Below are 21,934 nucleotides of genomic sequence, written 5' to 3' on the forward strand. Positions count from 1 at the left end.
AACTCAAAGCTCTTCAGTATGTTCACCGTTATGCATCCCTGAGTTGATTTAGTGGTTTCAGTCCACTCACCATCTACATCAACCAGAATGTTTACAATTATTGTAGTAGAAATGGTTCATTTGTAAATCATCATACAATGTATCTCTGAGTCAACTGGTCAAATTACTATGTGTAATCACAAGATAGGATGGGGGTTCAGGCCCCCTTGTCAAAGCAAAATAAACGTTCATTAAAGTACTCTTGAATGACAACTGTGGCAAAGTCATCTTTTGTATTTGTTCCTTTTGTTTTGACCACACCAAACACATGCTGAATATAACTTGTAGAATATGGGTCATGTAGATGGTTGACAGAAAATTGTTAGGGGAGAGGGTGCATGCATTCACATTAAAGAAAATTAAAGTTTGTTAGAAACTACCATGGAAGCTTAAACCCTAATGGATGTTTATAAAATATAATTATGCTTTGTAATGCATGTACTAAACAGCAATTGTAAGGTTATTACACATGGCATGGGTACATTGTGGTACATTTAGCTATTATTGTGATCATAAATAACTTTAAGTCACTCAGTGAACTAGAAGATCTAAAATGGCAATAAGCACTGAAATAGCAAGGCGCACTGGGGCCATTAGACATTGTTCACGCTCTGTGGTGCTACAGACAGGCTTGGTGAAGAGTAAGCACAAGGCCTTAAGTGTAACTGTGTAGCTACTTGGCAGCACATGTTCCAGGTAGCCTAGCAACAGAGCAGAACATTCTGGCCAACTCCCAGGGAGATGGTAGCAGACCGAGATGATGCAATGAGCACAGTAACTCTACCACATTAACCAGCACACTGTCATTACTGCACCAGATCATACTGTGGTGCATTAACCAGCATGTGCATGCTGTGTGTTTTAGTAGGAAGGTATTATATGTATTAGGGAACATTACAGGAACAAACTCAAAGAATTACAGCCATTTTACAAAGTAATTGGACAATTAGCTGCTAATCCATGTCATTTCCAGGTGTGACCTGTTCCCTCGTTATGTCATGACTAATTAAGGAGGTAAACAATCTGGAGTTAATTTTAGATGTTGAATTTGCAGTTGGTAGCTGTTCATACAGGAACTCTCAACATGTGCAGTGGAAGAAGAGTGTAAAAAGAAGGAGATTGTGATCCAAATCATACCACATTATCTGTCAAACATGGCGGAGGCACTGTTACGGCATGGGCATGTATATCATTGGAACTGGATAAATGATAATTTGTAATTTGACTGCTTATGGAAGTAGCTGAATAAATTCTTAGATTTGGTCAAATAATGCAAAACTGGCAGTAAAAGAGCTTTTCAAGAAAAATAAATGTACTTAAATTTGCCTGTACTTAGCCCAACAGATCCATAAACAAGCAGCAACTCAAGGAGGCTGCAGGAAAGGCCTGGCAAAGCACTTAAAAAATGGGAAGCCAGCATTTGTTAAAGCTCTTTGCTTAATCATTGGGACATTTGTGGCTCAGCAGTTAAAGCACTGGGTTATTGATTACAGGGTTGTGGGTTTTTATACCTGGTTTCTGGTTTGTCAAGCAGACACTGATCAAGGCCTCAGGTTCCACAGCAAAGTGTGTGTTCATTGCACAGATGTGTTAAAAGCATAGGTAAAAATAAATGTTTTCGCTCAGCACAAGTATGATTAACATGGTTGTTTTGTCTTAAACATTATGTTAGATTTTTATTACTGTTAAGCCTGTTGTGATGAAAAACATAGAGGGACTATGTATGTAAAAAAGTGTACAGAGCTGTAGTGTAACCTGCTAACAAGTACAAACTTTTGTCGAATAGCCCACCTCCATTCACCTCCTGCATTTTGTCTTTTAGCCGATGCTCCCAACAGACGTACAGTGTTAGTGATAGGGGCATAGTGTTGCCCAGACACAGAATTAGTGTTTTATACACCATTAACAAGCTCAAAGTAGCTCCTCATTGGTAGAATTTTAAATGGCTCGACATTAGGTAGTGTAGAACCGAGTGAAGGCTAATGCTAATGCTAAAACATACGCTACAGTAACCCGTAACGTAGCACATTATAAAACAATTATTTCATATAAGTAGTCCACAAACAATGGATATCAGTTCTGAATGTGTACCACTATACACACACTTACTCCCTTACATACACACAAAGAGTTTATAAAGGACTAGAACTAGGACCTCAGATTACTATAAAACAGTAATTTAAAAATAAATAGGCCACTACAAAACTGAAAGAGGCAAAACAACATGATCAGGACATTGGATTTTTTATTTTTTATTTATTTTTTCAATTTTGCTCTGTTGTGGTATTTTACTTGATACCACAAACACATTGCAATACCATATTTTTCGCACTATAAGGCGCACTTTTAATCCAGTGTATGAATTTTACCAGTCAGGTTGTAGGGAGCAGTAAAGGCACTCTTCCTAATTTCAGTGTTATACGCATATGTATATCATCAGCCGCTAACTGCTATTTCCCTATTCAGAGGGGAGTATTAACAGCCTATAGGCTGCTCCTAACCCCGGCTAGAGGTGCTGGAGCAGTATTAGCATTACTCGCTAACCGCGCTTGCCATTTCCCCCGTTCAGAGTGGAGTGTCATCGACCTGTAGCCTGCTCCTAAGCCCAGCTTGCACTGCTAAAGCGGTTAGCAGCTAATGCTAATGCTCCAGCCTTTGTGCTGGAGAAATTTGTGAATCTAAGCTTACTGTGAATAAACAAAAGTGCTTTACTCACCCAAATAAACAGTCTTCAGGAGAGAAATCTGTGTAGATTCATACCCAGCGCTCATTTGACTTTAAAAGAAAGTCTTTTTTATTACAGTTTCGTTTACTTAGCTTAGCTTTACTTTACTCAGTTAGCTACCACCCCCATCCCCCCCCCCCCCCAACACCACCACCCAGCGGTGAGACCTGCTGAATTATAAGTTTCTTATAGTGTCTCTCTAAACGAGCCTTATAATCCAGTGCACCTTATGTATGAAAATGGGCCAGAAAATAGATCTTCATTCATAGTGTGCCTTATAATACAGTGTGGCTTATAATGCGAAAAATATGGTACTTCGTGATTGTAGTTCTAATGGGCAAATCTGAATGGGAGAATTTTTGTCATATCTATTTTGTTTTATCTATTGTTTATCTAACTGAGTTAGTAGGTTAGTAGTAGTCTGTAGGAAGGATATGTAAGTTTGTGTATCACAATTAATGATTCTTAAGTAAGTAAGCTGCACGATTCAGATTTAGTTATAAAGGAGCTTTTCCACCACAGAGGAAAATGGCGAGTTTCTTCTTGAGGCCACGAAGAGGAAAACAATGCTGGATCTGACCACGAAAACCGCCCAGCTACTTGATTAATAGTTAAACACCCCAACCGATTATCTGTCGTACCTAAGCAACGGTTTGGGGCTACAGCAGAAGGCTGTCTGTCCACACCAAGAGGCCCTCAACTGGAAACACAGAGCCATGGCCAAGGGAAGAGAGCGTGCTGCTGCAAAATTAACAGTAACGCACAAGAGACGGTAGGTTTCATATTTCATATTTGTTAAGAACAATATTACCCCAGACCTTAGCATAAGTTTAGACAGTAATAACAGCATGTTACATGGTATGAAAAGAATAGATGTAAACAGGACTCGTCACCTGAGATGCTGCCGTTTAAGTATGAACAATGCTGAATGCTAGCCCTTCTTTTTCTTTAGAGGCGCAAGAAAGAAGAATGGACTGAAAGAAGTGGCTGGTGGAGGCAGACGTTAAAGGTTTGTGATGTTTATAAAGAGGATTATGCTTAAAACTAAGTGGAAAACTGATACGATAGTCTAAAGTATGCTTTTACGTTGCAGTTTTAAAATCCGGCCAGCTCGAGCTAGACAAGCTGATTGAGTAGCTCAGATTTTGCCCTGCATAGGGGAAGTTTTTGTTTTGAGTTAGATGGTTTAGGTAGTCTAAAAGAATAATTAACTTCACCATGTAAGAGCAAGCTTCGCCATGATGGTTGACAGTGTTTCACATTGCGTGTGAGTGGGTTATCTGCAATGCTAACCGCCAGGAAAAAGCTGAGATGCTAACTGACATGGCTGCCGGAATCAGATGGGTGTTACCTAGTATAGTTGATCATGCTGTCCAGGTCCCTGTGTATGGCTTCTAATGAGTCTGTGGCTATAGGAAGTCGTCCTGTCTTTGTGTTTAAAGCTAACTTTGACGTCTTTTTGGCTTAGTAAGTCAAATTCCTTATTTCCTTATCTTTGCTACATGGCCAGGCTGTTATTTTCACTCATGCAAGACCAGCTTCTTATCTGTTTAAATAGAGAGACATCAAAATATTGGAAAGTAAAGGTTACAGATTACTGTTTCAGAAACATATTAAACATCAATCATACAATCTGATAAAAAAAAAATACATGAACTGTTTGTAGCACTTGGCTCAATAATGCAACGTTATTGAGCTTTTCATGTCTTGGAATCTAGTCAAGAGTTTGGTGTGCCTTTACTGTGGACCTCTACCTCGCTCTACCTCCAGTTTTTTGAGTCACATAAGCTCAGGCTGCAGTGTAAAGAGCTCTCTCTGATGCAGACAGAGTTTGCTGTTATTTAACGCAATATCACTTATTACATATATCTCTTACTATGTGTTTATGGTGGAAACTCATATTGCGATAAAGATGCAAATATAGTATGATTAATCGCACGGCTCTTGCACACAAACACAAATGATGGGATCTATTTTTCTGGCACCAAATAACAGCAGTGAACTACTGTTTTTTCCAGTCACAAAATTAACCCAAAGTCAATACTGTAGACGATTTTAATGCACATGCAAATATATTGTTATATATTATCTTCTTTTGCAGGACACCCCTGTCCCTGGTACTTACAATATTCGCGATTTCCTAGAGGAGGCAAGCCTCAATCCTCTCCAGCGTCAAGCATCTTACTGTTTCAGGAGCTGTCCCAGACCAAACACCTGTACGCTGGGCATCTGGGATAAGGTTCGACAGCATTAATTTGATCAGTGTTTTTTTTTATATACAGCCAATATTGTAATTACTGCTGCATCATTCACCCCAATACCATCAATAACATCAGATAACATAGTAAAGGACTGTATTAGCTATCAGTGTTGTAGTCACTGTCATGGCTGGGCAGAATTTAAGAATGCCCAGATGCAAATTAAAATTTACTTTATTATTAAAAGTATCAGGCAAGTGGATGGTCAAACAGAAAAGAGTCAACAATGGCAAACAGCAGTAACAAAGAGATATCATACCAGGGTAGGTAAACAGTCCAGAGGTCAATACATGGAAAGGCAATAGCAAAGGGCAGCCAGGAATCGAGGTCAGTGAAAAAACAGGGACAAAAACGAGAGAGATACACAGGAAATAGAACGAGAATAGAACTGTCAATACTCAGCACTGACTTACAGCAAATGATCCACTTTTATAGGGCTAAACCATGTGGCTAGTATTCAGGTGATCTACTTTCTGACAGTGTCATGTTCTCTGTCATGTGATCAGGATTGGTTGTAATGTTGATGTGTGGTGCATCCTGGGCAATGTAGTTCGGAGGCTGCAGATTTCAGGCAGAGCTAAGCACCAAGTGTGACAGTCACATAAAATAAATGTAATGAACAGTTTGCATGTGTGTTTTCTAGGACATCAATGTCTCTCCATGCCACTATGATGTGACCGTGAAGCCTGTCCCCAAATTACCTTGCAAGTAGGTAGCATTTTTGAACTCAGTGTCCTTCCCTACTTTCTGGTTTTGATTGTACACCTTGCCCTGTAACGGTGAGATGGCTCATTGTCCTTTTTTTAGAACCCAAATGACCTCTTATCCTAATCTGGGCCAGTTTAGAGTTCAGAGCTTCCTACAAACTCATCCCTTCCTTCCTTGCTATTCCTCCCTTTCTTCACTTCCATCTTCTCTCCTCCTCTCCTCACCTTTCTCCATTTTATCCTCCCCTTCCATGACACCTCCATTTCTCTCCTCTTCTCCTCTTGCAGACACGTGATGTTTCGTTCAGCCGTACAGAGGCTCAGCTTCCTCCCGGTAAGTTTTCTGTTACTTTCAGGTAGTTTAAAGTCAATATGTGTGTGTACTGGGCCTTCAACAAGCCAGAGAAATGTTTATATGTATAATTTATTAGCTAAATTTGTTAGAAAATGTATAGAGAACACAGTGAACCATACACCATTTATTAGAAGTTACAACAAAAACTACATTTTCTAACATCTGATCCTCAGTTGACCCTATAACATTCATATCCATATGTACGTTCATCTCCATATGTGTGTTCCAAAGCAGCCATGTTAGCTGGATATGTATAACCAGCTGGCAGCTGTTAAGTGGTGACAGAGGGGAAAGAGTGCTAAGCTACCCATTGGGTGCCATTAAGGTGAAAGTAAGGGCATTGTGTGGTTTTAATGGTGTGACAGCTCATGTAAGTCATGTGCTTTGTTAAAGGTTAAGTGGCAATCTTGTATTACTATAACAATAATAGCAGCTCATTTGTTTAACAGCCATCTTTTTAACCTAGTCATAACAGTGTAATATACAATATTTGATAAACATTATAATAAGCTTAAATTATACAGTATAATACGTTTGGTAATCAGTCACAAGGAAGGGAGCAGATAGGCCACAGATGTTTATGCCTCAGCAGCGCCCAAAAAAAGAAAAGTTGACCCTGTATTGATTCAATTTATTAAATAATTAATAAAATTACACTTTTACAGTGCCTTTCTAGAAACTTTTTTCTAGGACACTTTACAATAACATTCAACACAGTCGGCAGTCATCCACACACACAGCGGTGAGAAGCGGTAACCAATCACGCACAGCATACTCTCAACCAGAAACAACCTTCCACCAAGGAGACTGCACTAAAGCATTGACTCAAAATCCAATTTTACCTGAACTCTATGTTTTTGGACTATGGGAAGAAGCCTACATAGACAAAGGAAGAACATGAAAAGTTCACCCAGATAGGGACTTGAACCCAGGACCCCAGCACTGGGAGGCAAATGTGCTAACTACTAAGTCACTGTGTTAATTTAGCTACTATCATGTTGCCATTGCAGAATTTCCTTAAACTTGAAAGTCCTTCAACTTGTCTCACACTTGTGTAGTTTGTGTAGGTTTTGGTAGGTTAAGTGTTCTCAACCTGGCAATCCGCTTAAGTTTAGCCTCTGGGTAAAAGGGCTGGGTCAAACAACTCACTCCAGTGTCTTAAAATTGTGCTGTGCTAGTCATTTTTCACTCTTGCTGTGATTTAGTATATATTTTTGTGTGCCAGATGTTAACAGAAAAATCACATCTTCCTGTATTTAATGTTTCAATCGTTGTTCTCATTTATTTATTTAATTTATCTATCTATCTATCTATCTATCTATCTATCTATCTATCTATCTATCTATATATATATATATATATATATATATATATATATATATATATATATATCACTTTGAAAAAATAAGAGACCATCAGTTATGATTTTGCCACATTGAAAACCTCTAGAATATAATCAAAGGAAAGATAGATGATCAGAAGCCATCAAACCAGGAGTGGCATAAAGTTATCCAAAAGCAGTGTGTAAGACTGGCGGAGGAGAAGGGTTATTTCGCCAAATATTGATTTCTGAACTTTATGAAAATGAAAAACTTTGCATTATGTGCATTAGAAAACTTATTACAAATCTAAAATCCCTGGATCTTTTTTGTTATTTCTGCCATTTCTCATTTTCTGCAAATAAATTCTCTAAATGACAATATTCTTATTTGGAAATTATTGATTCAGAAACTAGTTTTTTTCAGAGCTGTATAAACATAATATATAAATATTTAGCTCACATCAATCACATAAAACCTTTCAGTATACTGTCTACATTCTCTTTATGTCCTGCTTTCTTTTATCTTCAAGTGCAGTTAAGATATTGACACTGCAGGAGTATCTTACTGGACGCTGCCTGTCCGAATGCAGGCAGCTAGAGCGAGGCTCCTCCTGGGCACACTGCCTCTCTTAATGAAAGAAAAGGTCAGCAGCTCAGCAGACATTTATGCTATGAGGCAACTATCCGCACCCGGCCAGCAGAATGCGGGGCAGCGGAGGGGCCATGCCGCAGAGATCTGTCTGGTGTGCTGCTCATTAGGTGATGGGCAGCGGGAAGTGATTTCCCCCCACGTCCCCTTTTAAAAGCCCCTGTGAAATACACCTGAATTAACACCTCAGACACACTTCAGCTTTCCACACACCACAAGCCAGGCCGGGGCGGATCATGTTGAAGCTGCCGGTGGAGTCGAGTGGCACGTAATAATAGCAGGCAGCCTCTCCAGAGCAGGGTAATGCAGTCCAGGCCCTGGGGGAGCTGGCTGTAAGGCGCTTCCTCTCACCTTTTGCTTTCTGGAAGGAAACAAATGAATCTTGGGGGAATTGTAACATGACTGTTATGTTTTCACTCCAGCAGCACAGCTCTGGTGGATTGCTATAACTGTTAATGAAGAACAGGATAGAAAGTATAAAAACTTTAGCATAAGTTTAGCTTAACTTGTTTTTTTCCTTCTATTTTTTTATTTGTTGAATGATGTGTTTAGAAGGAAGGACCTTCCCCTGGTCAATACACAGTAAAGTCCATCCCAGCTAAAGGCATTACATCCTGCTTCAGGTCTACAGTGCCTCGTCTCCACAGCGTCCGATCTGTAAGTTATCAGAAACCTAATGCTCAGATCAGATTACATGATGTTTCTGTCTTTAGATAGCAAGACTCTGTACAATTTGGCTGGACCGGGTTAGATTTAGGTTTTTATTCAGCAGTATTTATTATCAGGGTCATTATCAAAATACTGTGCCCCCTTAAAATAATAATAATAAAAAAGACTTACAATTTTTATAGCACTACTTCATACTACAAACAAATCATATTTTTTATATCATAAATCCAGAATTATCTTAAATTTACATTGGTCATGCAGCTGGCCATCAGCTGCCAGAGTCTGAGAGAGCACAATTGGCCTTGCTCTCTTTGGGTGCTTAGATGGTGCTCTTTCTCCTCATTACTCCTAGGATGATGTTGATCAGCACAAGGCTTCTGTGAGCTAATGTATTGGAACCGAGCGCACTGTGATGCTACTCAGCAATGTTGCATCAGCAGCAGTTCAAAAAGAAGCAGTGGCTGACTTCACATGTATCGGAGGAGGCGTGTGCTAGTCTTCATCCTCCTGGTGTTGTGGCATCACCAGTGATGGGGGATATACAGCAGAGTAGTATATAAATAGATGGGACAATCAGCCTAGCTAACACTGGGAAAAAAAAAAAAAAAAATCTTAAAAAACAAATTGTCATTAAGTGATGCCTTGGTTAATATTCTAGCAGGCCAAACTTTTTGAACTGTTCTTGGTGATCTTTTTCTGTTTCAAAGATACATTTTAATTTACTAAAATTAAATTAAATGTATTTACCATAATATTTTACCACACAGAGTGCTTTACATCAGCTAAATATTGAAACAACATTAGAAATATTAAGTAAAGTAATATAGTTAATTTCTGAACATTTAGCAAATGTCTACAGTCCTTTGAAAATGAAACAGTATGAAGTTTGAAGTAATTATACCTGCTTAAAAATATTTATAAACTTTTCCTAATCTTTAAAAACTATGTTTCTTGCAGTCGTTCCCACTCACAGGTTCATCTGTGCTATAGGCGTGGATGATGTGTCCATCTACTTTGGTACACAGACACAATATCACAAGTCACAATATGCTAAGTCAACAGTCAATCAATAATACCGCGCCCCTGCTGATGTTTAACCATCTGTGTCTCACCGCTATTAGAGGCACTCTGCTCTAGCTCAGCCAATCAGCTCTCCCTCCTGCCCTGCCTCTAAACCCCTACATCATCCAGTGAACCTTCCAAACTATCCCTCCCATTTTTTTTTTTTTTTTTTTTTTTCCAAATTCAAGTTAAGGGTGCAGTCAGCCAAAATCAGGGGGTTTAGAGCCCTTTTTAAAATAAATGATCACTGTCTCTTTAAAACTCTAATTGTAGTATTATTTTATCAAATGATTTTGTTTACATTATACCAGAATCATCCTATAAAAATCATTAACCAATAAGTGTCATGGGCAAGACTCCTAACACTACTCCACACTGGCCCACATCTGTAAAAGGAATAACCTTGTAAGTCGGTCTGGATAAAGGTGTCTGGGTAAATGCCATAGACTTAGAACTGACCCTAGAACAGTTATTAATATATAGATCACTTTCAGATTTTGCATTTGAATGATGTATGTCTTGGCTGTTTTTTGTTTATAGTTTATTATGATTTTTTTTAATTGTTTCTCTAAAATGTGATTTTGTAGCTGCACATGCATTAGCTAGCCGTTGCTAATACCCGCTAGCTAGTATTTGCTTGTGCTAATATCCACTTTTTTCTCCCTGGCTCTGGCAGAGGACTCCTGGACCAGGCGCTTATGATCCATCATGGAAGATGGGCCACCGGCTTTCCACTGAGGACATGAGCCACATCTCTGGCCTGTACTTTCGTAATGTATTTTAAAATTCTGTGCTCAGCTGTCAGGCAAAACTACATTCAGCATCACTTCCCTGCTGCATAAGCTAAACCACACCCCTTATCTACCTAGCATTTGGCTAACTACTGCCTCCTGTTTATTTTCCATTCACATTAAAAATCCAAACAGCTTTCGCTTCTCATCTTGTTTGCTCCAAACATATCATATTACGCAGAAAAGCAAACGAAACGTTATCTCAGACAACCTATTTGCTGCATGCATTCAGTGGAGCAGTGTTCCAGAGGCATTTCCCCCCTCTCCTTTCAGCCCACTGTCTTTTACTTAGCATGCATAAGGGAAGGCCCACCGCTCATTATCTACCTATTCCATTCTCTCTGCTCAATGTCCTGCTGTCATGCCTCGCAGCTATCTCAGCTATGCCATGCTCTGAATGTGGGCTGGCCATCCATATAATACCCCAGCTTTTGTGATGACTCTCATGCTTGCCTAACTCATTCAGTCCTAACAAAGAGGTCAGTGTCACACAATGAAACAGCTGTTTTCAGCACTCCCCATCGCACACAAGACCAAACAGAGAGAAAAAGAATCAAATGTGTGTGAGAGGTACCAAAACAGGAGGTATTTACACAGTCAGCTAATTTAAGTGTTTGGACAGCGACACAATGTCTACGCACTACCATAAAAGATTTTAAAAATCTGTCCATATGCGGTTGAAGTGTAGACCTTCAGCGTTAATTAAAGAGATTTAATAAAAAGATTGCAGCTGTTGTTAAAGAGTTATAGCCATGCTTTAAATAGTTCATATACAGCTCTTGAAAAAAAATGAGATCACTTACATTATGAGTTATGAGTTTCTTTGATTTTAGCAAATTGAAAACCTTTGGAATATAATCAAGAGGAAGATGGATGATCACAGGCCATCAAACCAAGCTGAACTGCTTGAATTTTTGCACCAGGAGTGGCATAAAGTTATCCAAAAGCAGTGTGTAAGACTGGTGGGGGAGAACATGCCAAGATTAAAAACTATTTTTTTCAGCCACATCTCATTTTCTGCGCTATAAATGCTCTAAATGACAATATTTTATTTGAAATTTGGGAGGAATGTTGTCCATAGTTTATAGAATAAAACAACAATGTTCATTTTACTCAGACGTAAACCTATAAATAGCAAAACCGGAGACACTGATTCAGAAACTAAAGTGGCCTCTTAATTTTTTTCCAGAGCTGTATAGACAGATCACACCAAGTTTAACCTATACTAGAGGGATGGGAAGAGAGTGTATGAAGAAGGGCATAAATTACTTATGACCACATCATCTGTCAAACATGGTGGAGGCAGCATTATTGGTATGTGGCATGTATTTCTAAATATTCTTTCTGCTCATAGTCAGTTTTCTGCTGCAAAATTAACAGAGTGGTTTTACAAATGGATAATTCCCAATAATTTACAGTGAAATCAACCCAAGAGCTTCTAGAAGGAATGAAATTAAAGGCACAGTAAAGCAGCTGCAATTCCAAATCCTTACTTACATTACACCTAACTGGTTTGGTCCAAACTTTTGCACTTTCCAGTTTAGTTTGAACCAAAGTAGCAGATGTAAAGGGTGCTTGAACCTAAGGACCAAAATTTGGTCTGAACAAAAGAGGTGGTCTCAGTCCAGATCAAATGAACCATGGTCTGGTTTGTTTGCAGTGTAAAAGCACTTTCTTGGTTGATTCAGACTTTTGGACCAATTGCAGGGATTTGAAGCAGGATATGTCCACACATTAATCAGTAGAAGAAGAATAACCAGTTCTAAAAAACTGACTCACCTTCAGTTGCTGGCGATTCCTAAAATAACCTTTCTATAAACTTTTCTATGATGCACGTGCACTTCAAGGGAGTCAGATTTGGGTTAAGAGGCAAAATTTGGCACAACACCTGGAAAGGCAACTCACCACCAGTCAATGCAGGTTTATCTATGAACCAATCAATGTGAATGTATAGGGAAGATGCACATATTACACCAAAACTAACTGAAACAAATGTGTACAACCTAAGTTTGTTGCAAACATTAAGGTATGAAAACCTTTGGTCCTTAAACACTAAAACGAATCTGAAGTGCCTTGTTGCTGAAAAGAAAAGAAAAAATTGTATAATGACAACAGTCAATGATAGTTGGGGACATAATAGCTGAGAGAAATAAATTGTGGCTTGATGAACCCTTTAATGTGAAGCGATTAACATGCGCTGTACTTTAGGTCATCAGTGTAAAACAGTATACGGAGAATATCGCCTTTCACAAGCACAACAAGGACGCGTTTCTTAATAGGGCATGAAGATGTCAGCCAATCAGAGTTCAAATTTTAATGTGAATCAATTTCTGGCATGCTTCTCTGGGTCCCCAGGGCCATGCCACCATCTCATGCTAATCCACTCAGTCCCTCGGGCCTCGAACAAGGGCCTCGTCTCAGACCTCTGGCTCTGATCTAACGCTTCTTGTTTTGGGTTTGGCTGCGTCAGAGAGCCCTCTTTTTCTACAAAAATTCGTCAGCGATTGGAGCACAAGCTCTCTCATCAGTGAGAGCGGGGATAACATGGGGCTGACCCCAGTTCAACTCCAAACAGTGCATCCAAATAGTGGAAGCACGCAATGCTGTGGTGCTGTCATTCTGTTTTTAACCACCAACTCTGTGGTTTTAAAAAATTGTCTACAGGCTTCAGAACATATGTAATGAGTAATAATGTGTGCTGTAATCAAAATTAAAGCACTTTAGCAATTTAGCAATTAATTAAATTTCAGTATATACAGGCAGAAGAATCTCTCCACACACTCTCTGTGGAGTGGAGTGTACTCGTAAGTAGCAGAAGCCAGATTTGATGAGAGGATTAAGCCTTTTTTGGGTTTGAAGAGAAGCATCTGGCATCAGCACAAACAAGAAGCAGCACAGATACAGCCATTCTGTTCTAAAAAGAGACTTAGTATACGCGTATGGTTGGATGCTAACCATAAGATTAATGCTAGCTTACAACCACGATGTCCCCAGCTAACCTTGAGTGCGCCGCCAGTATAAAATGAATAAGTAACATTCCCCCGCATAAGAATTAGTCATTGATCCATTCTTACTTCTCCCTAAAAATAGAATTGTGTATCGGAGAAACTCTAGCCCTTGGCTGGGGAACATCCCGAGGACTTGTGGGAGCTCGCAGATCCTTTGAGCCAGGGTCATGTTCAGAGCACATGTCAAGCCAAACAAAAGCAGCATGTGGTCTGGGATCGTTTGACTTGGCCATTGACAGGTGCGTTAGTACTACGGCAGAGCCCTGTTAAATGACTCATGCAACTTTGAAGAGGCTGGAGGGTTGGATGGAGCTCATTCGAGAGCGCTCCCATTGTTTGTGTTTGTGAAATATGAAGAGGGCGACTTTGTGCATGATTAGCTTGTTTGTCTCAGGTAAACGATCTCTCATTAAGGCCGGGCTGTCGCTCTATAAAGATATACGTGGCCATCAGAGTTGCAGAAGAGGCGGACATAACGTAACATTACCCCTAAAGCAGATAACAACGATAACAATGAAAAAACACGGCTCGTTAATAAGATGTAATTATGCCGTCATTTAGAGAACAAGGTATTAAGTGTAAGGGTCAGGACACGGGGTTCACTCTTCATGTTAACTGGTAACACTTTCAGCTGTGAGCAGAAAGGATGAAGCCATCAAAGATCTGAACATCTGTCCAGCAGTTTTCTTATCGTTGTATCGTCGCTCTCCGCTCATCAAAAAACAAACACATCAATCAGGCGGTGGAGCTGCCTGCTGTCAGAGCTGTAACTCGGTCTGGACATCTGACCTGCCCAGGGTCTGGCCTCCCACTGCAGCCGCAGGTACCACGGGCCACCCTGCTGTCTGCTGGTAACTAGAGGAGCAGCCTACACACACACACACACACACACACACATACACACACAATCGAAGAACAGGGCTGAAAGGTACAGAATATCAGGTCAGAGACTACAGCACATATACAGACTTTAAAATAAAGGCCCTGTAAAGGATGTTTTTTTTTTTCCTCCTAACAATTTCGTATCAAAATCCCTGATATACCAAAAGTTATAGGACAGAAACTGGCATTGTGTTCCATTTCATTTACCATGTTTCATGGACACTTAAAAAAAATTAAAAATAAATAAGGCTTCACTGACTTGGATGCATTAAATGTGGATGTGATTGGTTTTATAATTAAGCCACTGGTAATTTCGTAAATTGTATGTAGGATAGCAGTATGTACAGTAAATTAATCATGTAAAAAAAAAGGGTTACCTGGTGGGTTAGATGGTTTGAGAACACCCGCACCTGCATACGCTATGAGGTGTTATCTTGTGAGTGAGGCTGAACTCTGGCTAACATACTCATGGCAAAGCTACATGAATTATTGCACTGATAGGCGATGCCATTGTAATAGATTGATGTGATATTTGTTTAATTTTGTGGCCATTTAATATTTCTCAATCCACACTGTCACAGAAGGCATTATCACCCACCCACAGTGGACAGCACTGATCAGAGGGGTCTGGAAGCCACACACATTGCATAGTTCAGTGCAGTGTCAACAGTACTAGTACCTGTCCCATGACTTTTGTCACAAACCTCAGTATAGTCTATGAACAAAAGCGATTTGTCCTGCAAAACTGATCATCGTGTAATACACTTAAACAAGCAGCGTGTGTATGGGTATGTGTGTGTGTGTGTAATTAAGTGATTAAGCAAGAGGCACCTGAAGGACACTTTCACATCAAAAGAGCTTCGTTTGAAATCCTCCCCTATCTCTCTCCCACTCATCCATCTTGTCCCTTTAATCGTTCTTTCTCACTCCTCTCCTTCCATCAGTCGCTCTGTGTGTGTGTGTATGTGTGTGTGTGTGTGTGAGAGCGTGTGCAGTCTCTCCGGGCTGGGCCAGAGCCATGCTGGGAGGAGGGGAGAAGAGCGGAGAGATGCGGGGATCTGCCGGCTCGCCTAATTATTCAGGCTGCGGAGTCGATGAATAGCACTGCCTAGTACCCTTCATCAGCGGATGTCAGAGCGGCAGGACACGCCATTCATTTATCTGTCTCCTTTTACCAGTCGCTGTCATGACCTCCCCATGTGGCCCTATACATCACCCAGCTCCGCTGCGGCTATTCAGCCCATTCATCTCCCCTTACCGCCTGCTGACTGTGCCCTGGAACTATTAACACGAACACACAAAGGTGGAGAGAGAGAGAAAGAGAGGGGGTGAGAGAGAGAGACAGGTAAGGCAGGTGAGGGAAAATGTCAACTTGCAAAAAAGTGAAAAGAGACCTACATCATAATGTAGTGATGAGACTGAAGAGATAACAGCAGGTAAGAGGTAACAACAAAAGCCAAGCTAAGTAGAGTAGAGCTTCTCCCAGACTCTCCAGGTAAGTTGCCCATGTGGGGCTTGTATGGGCAACTCAAATGGAAACCAGAAATTTTGCCTATGGTTTCCATGTTGACCCATATGACACATACAATGGCAGTGGGCTTCATCAGAGTCAGTACACTATAAATCTGAATAAGTTGAATGAAATTAAAAATAAGATTAAGAAAGAAAATGCTATGAAGTGAATAGTATAGCATAGCAGCTCAGGCCAGGCAGTTACTCACAATATATGATCTACAAGTTAAATCACTTCACACTGATGGTGAGTGTCAGAAAATGGGGGACACACCCAGTATGCAAATAGATTGTGCAGATTGTGCCAGAAGCCAATAGAAAACAAGCTGCAAGACGCTAGCAATGGAATCAGACTACCGTATTTTTCGCACTATATGGCGCACGTAAAACCCTTTAATTTTCCCAAAAATCAACAGTGCACCTTTTAATCTAGTGAGCCTTGTGTATGAATTTTACCAGTGAGATTGTAAGGAGCAGTAAAGTCACTCCGCCAGATTGCAGTGTTGTTCAGGAGTCTCAGTTTAGTTCTCCAGGGGCTGGAGTACCATTAGCATTACCCTCTAACCACTATTTCCACGTTAAGAGGGGGCAATTATCAGCTGCTGCTAATCCCGACTAGCACTGCTGGAGCGGTTAGCTGCTAATGTTAATGCTCGAGCCTTAGCTCTAGAGAAATTCAGGAATCTAAACTTTCTGTAAAAAGCTTTTTTGGTAGAGAAATCTGTGTAGAATTACATTTAGCACTCTTTTTTATTACCGGTTTGTTTACTTAGTTTAGCTTTATTTAACTTTATTTAAGTTAGCTACTCCCAACAACCACCACCCAGCGGCAAGACCTGCTGAATTAGAACTTCTTTGTAGTGTCTCTTACAGTGTGCCTTATAATCTGGTGTGCCTTACGTATGAAAATAGACCAGAAAAATAGACGTTCATTGGAAGTGCACCTTATAATACGGTGCACCTTATAGTGCAAAAAATACGCAAACCACAAGTTATCATAAGTTGATTCAACTCAAAGATCTCTGTTCAAATGCATACATGCCAACAAATTTTCACCTATTTTAAAATAGTTGAGTAAATGTTTGAAAATATAAAATTTGACATCAAGTTTGAGTTCAAACTAATTGTGGGTTTACAGTGTAATTAGACCAGGAAGGGTCCAAACATGGGCCTGATCGCAGCCCACATGGGAAAATATGGGGCTCACGTGGGGAAAAGCGTGAGCTAGGTTTATTCCCAGTGTTTACTGGGGTTTGTAAAGTGGGTTTGGACTTGGACTTCCTAAATTAGCCCCATCATTATTATAGCACTACCTCAATCCCACATGGGTCAGAACTAGGCCTCATGTGCAGTGTACACTTCAGATGTGGCTCATGTTTAACACCTCCTGATCCCATCACTCACCCTGATGGGTGGTGCCTATCACTTATTACTACATTCATATGTAGGGCCAACATGGAACCAGTGGACAAAACATACAGGCCCTACATGGGCATGTTATCTCTGAAGTCACACAGGTGAGATTCAAGTAGGCTGTAACAATGGGGCCTTTTTGGAAAGCCCAGTTGGCTGCAAGTATAAACACATTTTTACAAAGCCCACCTGAAACCCACCTAGCCCACCTTCCACCGTGCTTTTAAGCGTAGAAAACACCCAGTAGAGTTGATGAACCCCACTGCTCTTCAGGCAACCAGAAGCACTGACGCTCAGGCATTGAGCTTCTTTTTCGCTTTCCACATCACGCTCCTCGGATTGAGAGGACAGAATCCATTCTGCTTTAAGGAACCCACTTAACAGCGCTTACATAACCAAACTCCCATCGTCTGCTGCGCATCCCTCTCTCTTATTAACAGCCCAAGCCTCTGCATCAAACAGGGAGGAGAAGAAAAAAATAAAAGCACAGCCAGAAAATAGCCCATGGCAAGGATGGGCTTTTTTTTTTCAGCCCCTCAGTAACTCAAACACGGGCCAGGCTGCTAGGCAACCACAGCAGCCTCGGAGAAAGAAAAACTGGGCTTCCAGTTTCACAGCAGCACTGGAAACATTACATAAGATCTCGCTGAGCTACAGCCACGGCGCTAGTGTTACAGAGCTGTGGACACTGGCGTGGAACGAATGAGTGCGAATTAGGCACACACATTCATGCATACTCTCTCACACACACACACAAACACACACAAAATAAGAGAAGCTCTTGGAATCATTGGATTCATTCTTTATGAAAAGGAATGGCATTTAAATAAGCAGCCTGAAATGAAAAAAAAAAAAACAGAATACAGCATTTGAAATGATTGAAGATCAAGGTAATCTAATAATTGTTCATGATTTGCCCATAAGACAGCTAAGATACAATTCAGCACAGTAGAGTTATTGCTTGTGTGTTAAGTGATAAAGTACAGTTACACTTTATCTTCTTTGGTATGCATCTTTCTAGTCATCTGCAGCCAGCTTAAGCCATCAGAGATTTTCTGTGCAGTGTGTTGTGCGTCATAAATATATAAACGTGTCATTATAAATATTATAAATATATGAAATGCAGTATCTGTTTCAGCACAAGGGAGACAGATTTGATTTAACCAGAATAACAATAATACCACGCAAAAGCAATTTACAGTTTTTTTTACAGTAGCTATGATTGTTCTTCTGGAATAGTTCATTTTAAATACTTAAAATGTAAATTTAAAACAATAAACAGAACAATGGAGCTCAGAATCAAAATCTGAAGAAATGAGGACATGGAAAAAAATGGAGATGAAGTTTGTCATTCATAAAATGTGCACATTTGCGCATTGTTGAATTTATGTGTCACTGCATATGTATGAATGTGTGTGCAAGTCCCTCGGGCGTGTTCTCAAAGTTCTCTGGGGATAATGGTGAAGGGCCTAATGGGGCAGCTGGCTTCCAGCTCCAGCGCTGTGAGGAAGCAATCAGGCGCCTGAGTGCTGGACCGACTCTGCAGTGCCTCACCCAGGCCGCTCCACGCCTCGTGGGACACGCTGTGGGCCTGCACGGCGTCTCGCAAAACCTTCTCTCCCAGACCCGCCCGGCCTGTCCGCACCAACAGCTTACCCTGTACAGAGAAACAGAGAGCAAGAGAAAGAGAGAGAGGGAGATCATTATCAGTGTTTGGTACATCCCTAATTGTCCATCATGTTCTAACTAGTCAGAATTAGTGCTATGCATTTAGCAGATGCTTTTGGACCATTCCACCAAATGTGTGCCATTTCTGTCCCCAGGAATCTACATGTATAAATGTGCACACAGAATAACTTTAAAATACATTTTATTATTAAGCATACTGTCTTAAACATTGACCTAATTGCAAAAGTAAGATATATAATTTAAAAAATTAATAAAAACTACTTATAACACTGAAAAATTGCATTTATTACCTGTCCCCACTCTCTAACTATAAACTTTACCATGAAATCTTTCACAGAGGTCATTTTTTTGGATTGTTGTGTGTGTGCTTTAGTTGTGTCACTAGGTTTTAACTTAGTCCTGTTACCGTACAACTCTTAAACATCTGGAAAAGTCTAAAAGTCTAAAAGTCACATCTAAACATCTAAAAGTCACATCTACAACAGGAAGTGACATCAGCTGGTTCTTCTGAAGATCATGGGAAGACCAAAATTAAGTTCCCTCATTAGGTTTTTTTTTGTATATTTGATCTTATTTTAACTTTGACTGAGAAGGTAAATCTCGACACTCTTTCCTGTTACCTAAATTAATTCTTAGATCAGTGTCAGTGTCCTCATGCTATTAGCATAGCCGCCATTTAGTTATGTTTCATGTTTTGCTAATTCTATGCTAAAAACTCATTCCTGTTACTCAAAACATAAAAAGTAACAGGAATAAGTGCCAGTGACAGGAGTGAATTCCAGTAACAGGAATGAGTGCCATTAACAGGAGTGATTTCTTTTGTCATAAATATTAACTATTTGAACAGAAAATCAAAGAAATCAATGGACTTGCTTTTAAACATGCTTTTTAAATGTCACATAAATATTGTAACCACCTTCAGATTAGAAATATTGTAAAAAATTAAGTAAAGTTGCCTGATATTGACCAGTACATGTTTTGAATATTTAAAATATGTGTTATTAGAATCAGAATAAAAAAATAATAAAAAATAAGTTTAATTTGGAAGAGATAAAACAAGCAAATGGCACCATTTGGTGGAATAGCCCTTTTACATTCCCAATGAAAAAGTGTACACCACGGACTAATTTTAGGCTCATTTGGCGGAATGGCTACTTATTTCTGGATTGTTTTCGCACATGAACTTCATCTGAACCATGGATTCTCTCACTGCAGGATCTCTAAAGCTTATTTTACTTTTACAATTACATGAGCTGGAGCTCCTCCAAACATGTTTTTTCAAATGTGTTTTTCACTTTGCTGTCATTACCTGCTTTTACTCCACAAAGCTGAGCTTATTAAAGTAACCTCACTCCAGTTCTATGAGCGTATGGTTTAGACATATATGATGAAATGGAGAGAGAATGCAATAAGTTGAAGTTGAAACTGCACCAATCACACAACCCTACACATGGCACCTGGAGCGGATATCTGTACCAGACACTGTACCAGAGTCAAATGATGCAAACCAATTTCAAAATGATCAGATATCAGTGATCTTGACTACACCTTTTTCTACTACCCAGGTTTAAAAACAGCTTCCACTTGATTAAACCTTTAGATCTTGTGGAGCAAATGAATGTAAAAATGCCCTTAATGGTATAGGAATGGTGTGTTTACCTGAAAGGGGAATTGAAACTTTGAAGCCAAGGACATTTTTTATCTATGTTTTTTTTCTATGTAGGCAAATCTTGCTCTTAAGAGAAAACAATAGACTGTACAATAACAAATGAATATTGTCTTATACCTCGTGCAGTCCCATGTACTCAACTGCATCTCAGAACACCTCCAGAAGTGGTTAGAGTGATCAGATTTGGAGCTGTTTTTATGCATTTGTGGTGGGTTTACTGAACATACATGAAGCGGTCAAAATAAGATGAACTCTTCAAAAGGGCACTTGGTTGAAGATAAAACCTTTTCTTTTTAACATTTTAAGCAAGTGTATTATTTTTGCAAATGCAGTACCATGCAAATGAGTCTTAAACTCTCAGATAACTTTTACCAAAATCTCAAACCTCAAGACTTAATAGGTTCAAGAAAGGCAACCATTGTATTTTCTCTACAATTCCATGTTTGTTCAGTGAAGTTTAATGCAGAAGCTGCTTCTGTGAGTCTAAACCACTGAATCTTTGAATCTTTAAGTTTTACATGCTATTTGAATAACATTTGTTTTGGTTCTTTTCATGTATCGGCCCATCAGTACTGCTGTAGTGATCGCAGGCTGTGCTGCAGCTTGTGTTCAGTGGGGGACAGCAGAACCAGGTCGTCGGTATGGAGCATGAAATTGGCTTTTGAGTCATGTAGAGAAAGAGAGTGGATATGAGTATGACTATGAGTAAATATATTTATGTGTTTGTGTGTGCATATGTGTGTATTTTTGGACTATAACTTTGTAGAGAGCATTCAGAAATAAGTTTTTATATAATATCAGAATGTCAGGTCACCATCCCTGGCCCATATGTATTCTGTAGGCCCATATAATATAATACGATTGTAATAAGCTAACTCTAAACCTAATTATTTTATTAACCTGGGTAACCTAAATGAAATAGATGTATCATTTTAGTTTAATTGGTTTTATGGAGCAGCCTTGACCTGAACTGAACCTGACCTGAACTGTTAGGATGGGGCTGAAGTGCTTTTGAAAAAGCTACCTAACTATTAAATGCACCCGAGTTCTAAAACTAGGGCTATCGCTCTGGACACATGTACCTTATTTTTCCCACTATGAGGCGAACTGGATTATAAGGTGCACTATCAATAAACATCTATTTTCTTGTCTTTTTTCTATACATAAGGTGCACTGGATTTTAAA

General features: G+C 39.7%; 2 protein-coding genes across 3 annotated transcripts in view; one reads left to right on the plus strand and one right to left on the minus strand.

The window, feature by feature from the left end:
- The first annotated feature begins 780 nt into the window (after window positions 1–780).
- stpg4 (sperm-tail PG-rich repeat containing 4) lies at window positions 781–10,713 on the plus strand. The gene is made up of 8 exons (XM_007255781.4): window positions 781–813; window positions 3,411–3,536; window positions 3,717–3,773; window positions 4,866–5,003; window positions 5,666–5,730; window positions 6,018–6,063; window positions 8,607–8,711; window positions 10,462–10,713. Exons 1-8 carry the CDS (start codon window positions 781–783, stop codon window positions 10,567–10,569), a joined length of 678 nt encoding a protein of 225 aa, XP_007255843.3. The 3' UTR covers window positions 10,570–10,713.
- A 7,459-nt stretch (window positions 10,714–18,172) lies between these two features.
- ttc7a (tetratricopeptide repeat domain 7A) overlaps window positions 18,173–21,934 on the minus strand; it is an 88,014-nt gene continuing 84,252 nt past the window's right edge. For both annotated transcript variants that reach the window (XM_022684975.2, XM_007255779.4), the window contains exon 21: window positions 18,173–19,048. In XM_022684975.2, coding sequence (XP_022540696.2) covers window positions 18,830–19,048 — 219 coding nt within the window. In that variant the 3' untranslated portion in view covers window positions 18,173–18,829. The remainder of the gene's footprint in view (window positions 19,049–21,934) is intronic.

This window comes from Astyanax mexicanus, chromosome 7 (genome assembly GCF_023375975.1).
Source record: "Astyanax mexicanus isolate ESR-SI-001 chromosome 7, AstMex3_surface, whole genome shotgun sequence".
NCBI classification, from domain to species: domain Eukaryota; kingdom Metazoa; phylum Chordata; class Actinopteri; order Characiformes; family Acestrorhamphidae; genus Astyanax; species Astyanax mexicanus.

Bases quoted from the DNA above. Each gene is read 5' to 3' on its own strand.
- stpg4 (XM_007255781.4), top strand. From the start codon at position 781: ATGGTAGCAGACCGAGATGATGCAATGAGCACA. The intron at 3,537-3,716 runs GTAGGTTTCATA...CTTTTTCTTTAG, and splicing joins ACAGTAACGCACAAGAGACG to AGGCGCAAGAAAGAAGAATG. The intron at 8,712-10,461 runs GTAAGTTATCAG...TGGCTCTGGCAG, and splicing joins GTCTCCACAGCGTCCGATCT to AGGACTCCTGGACCAGGCGC.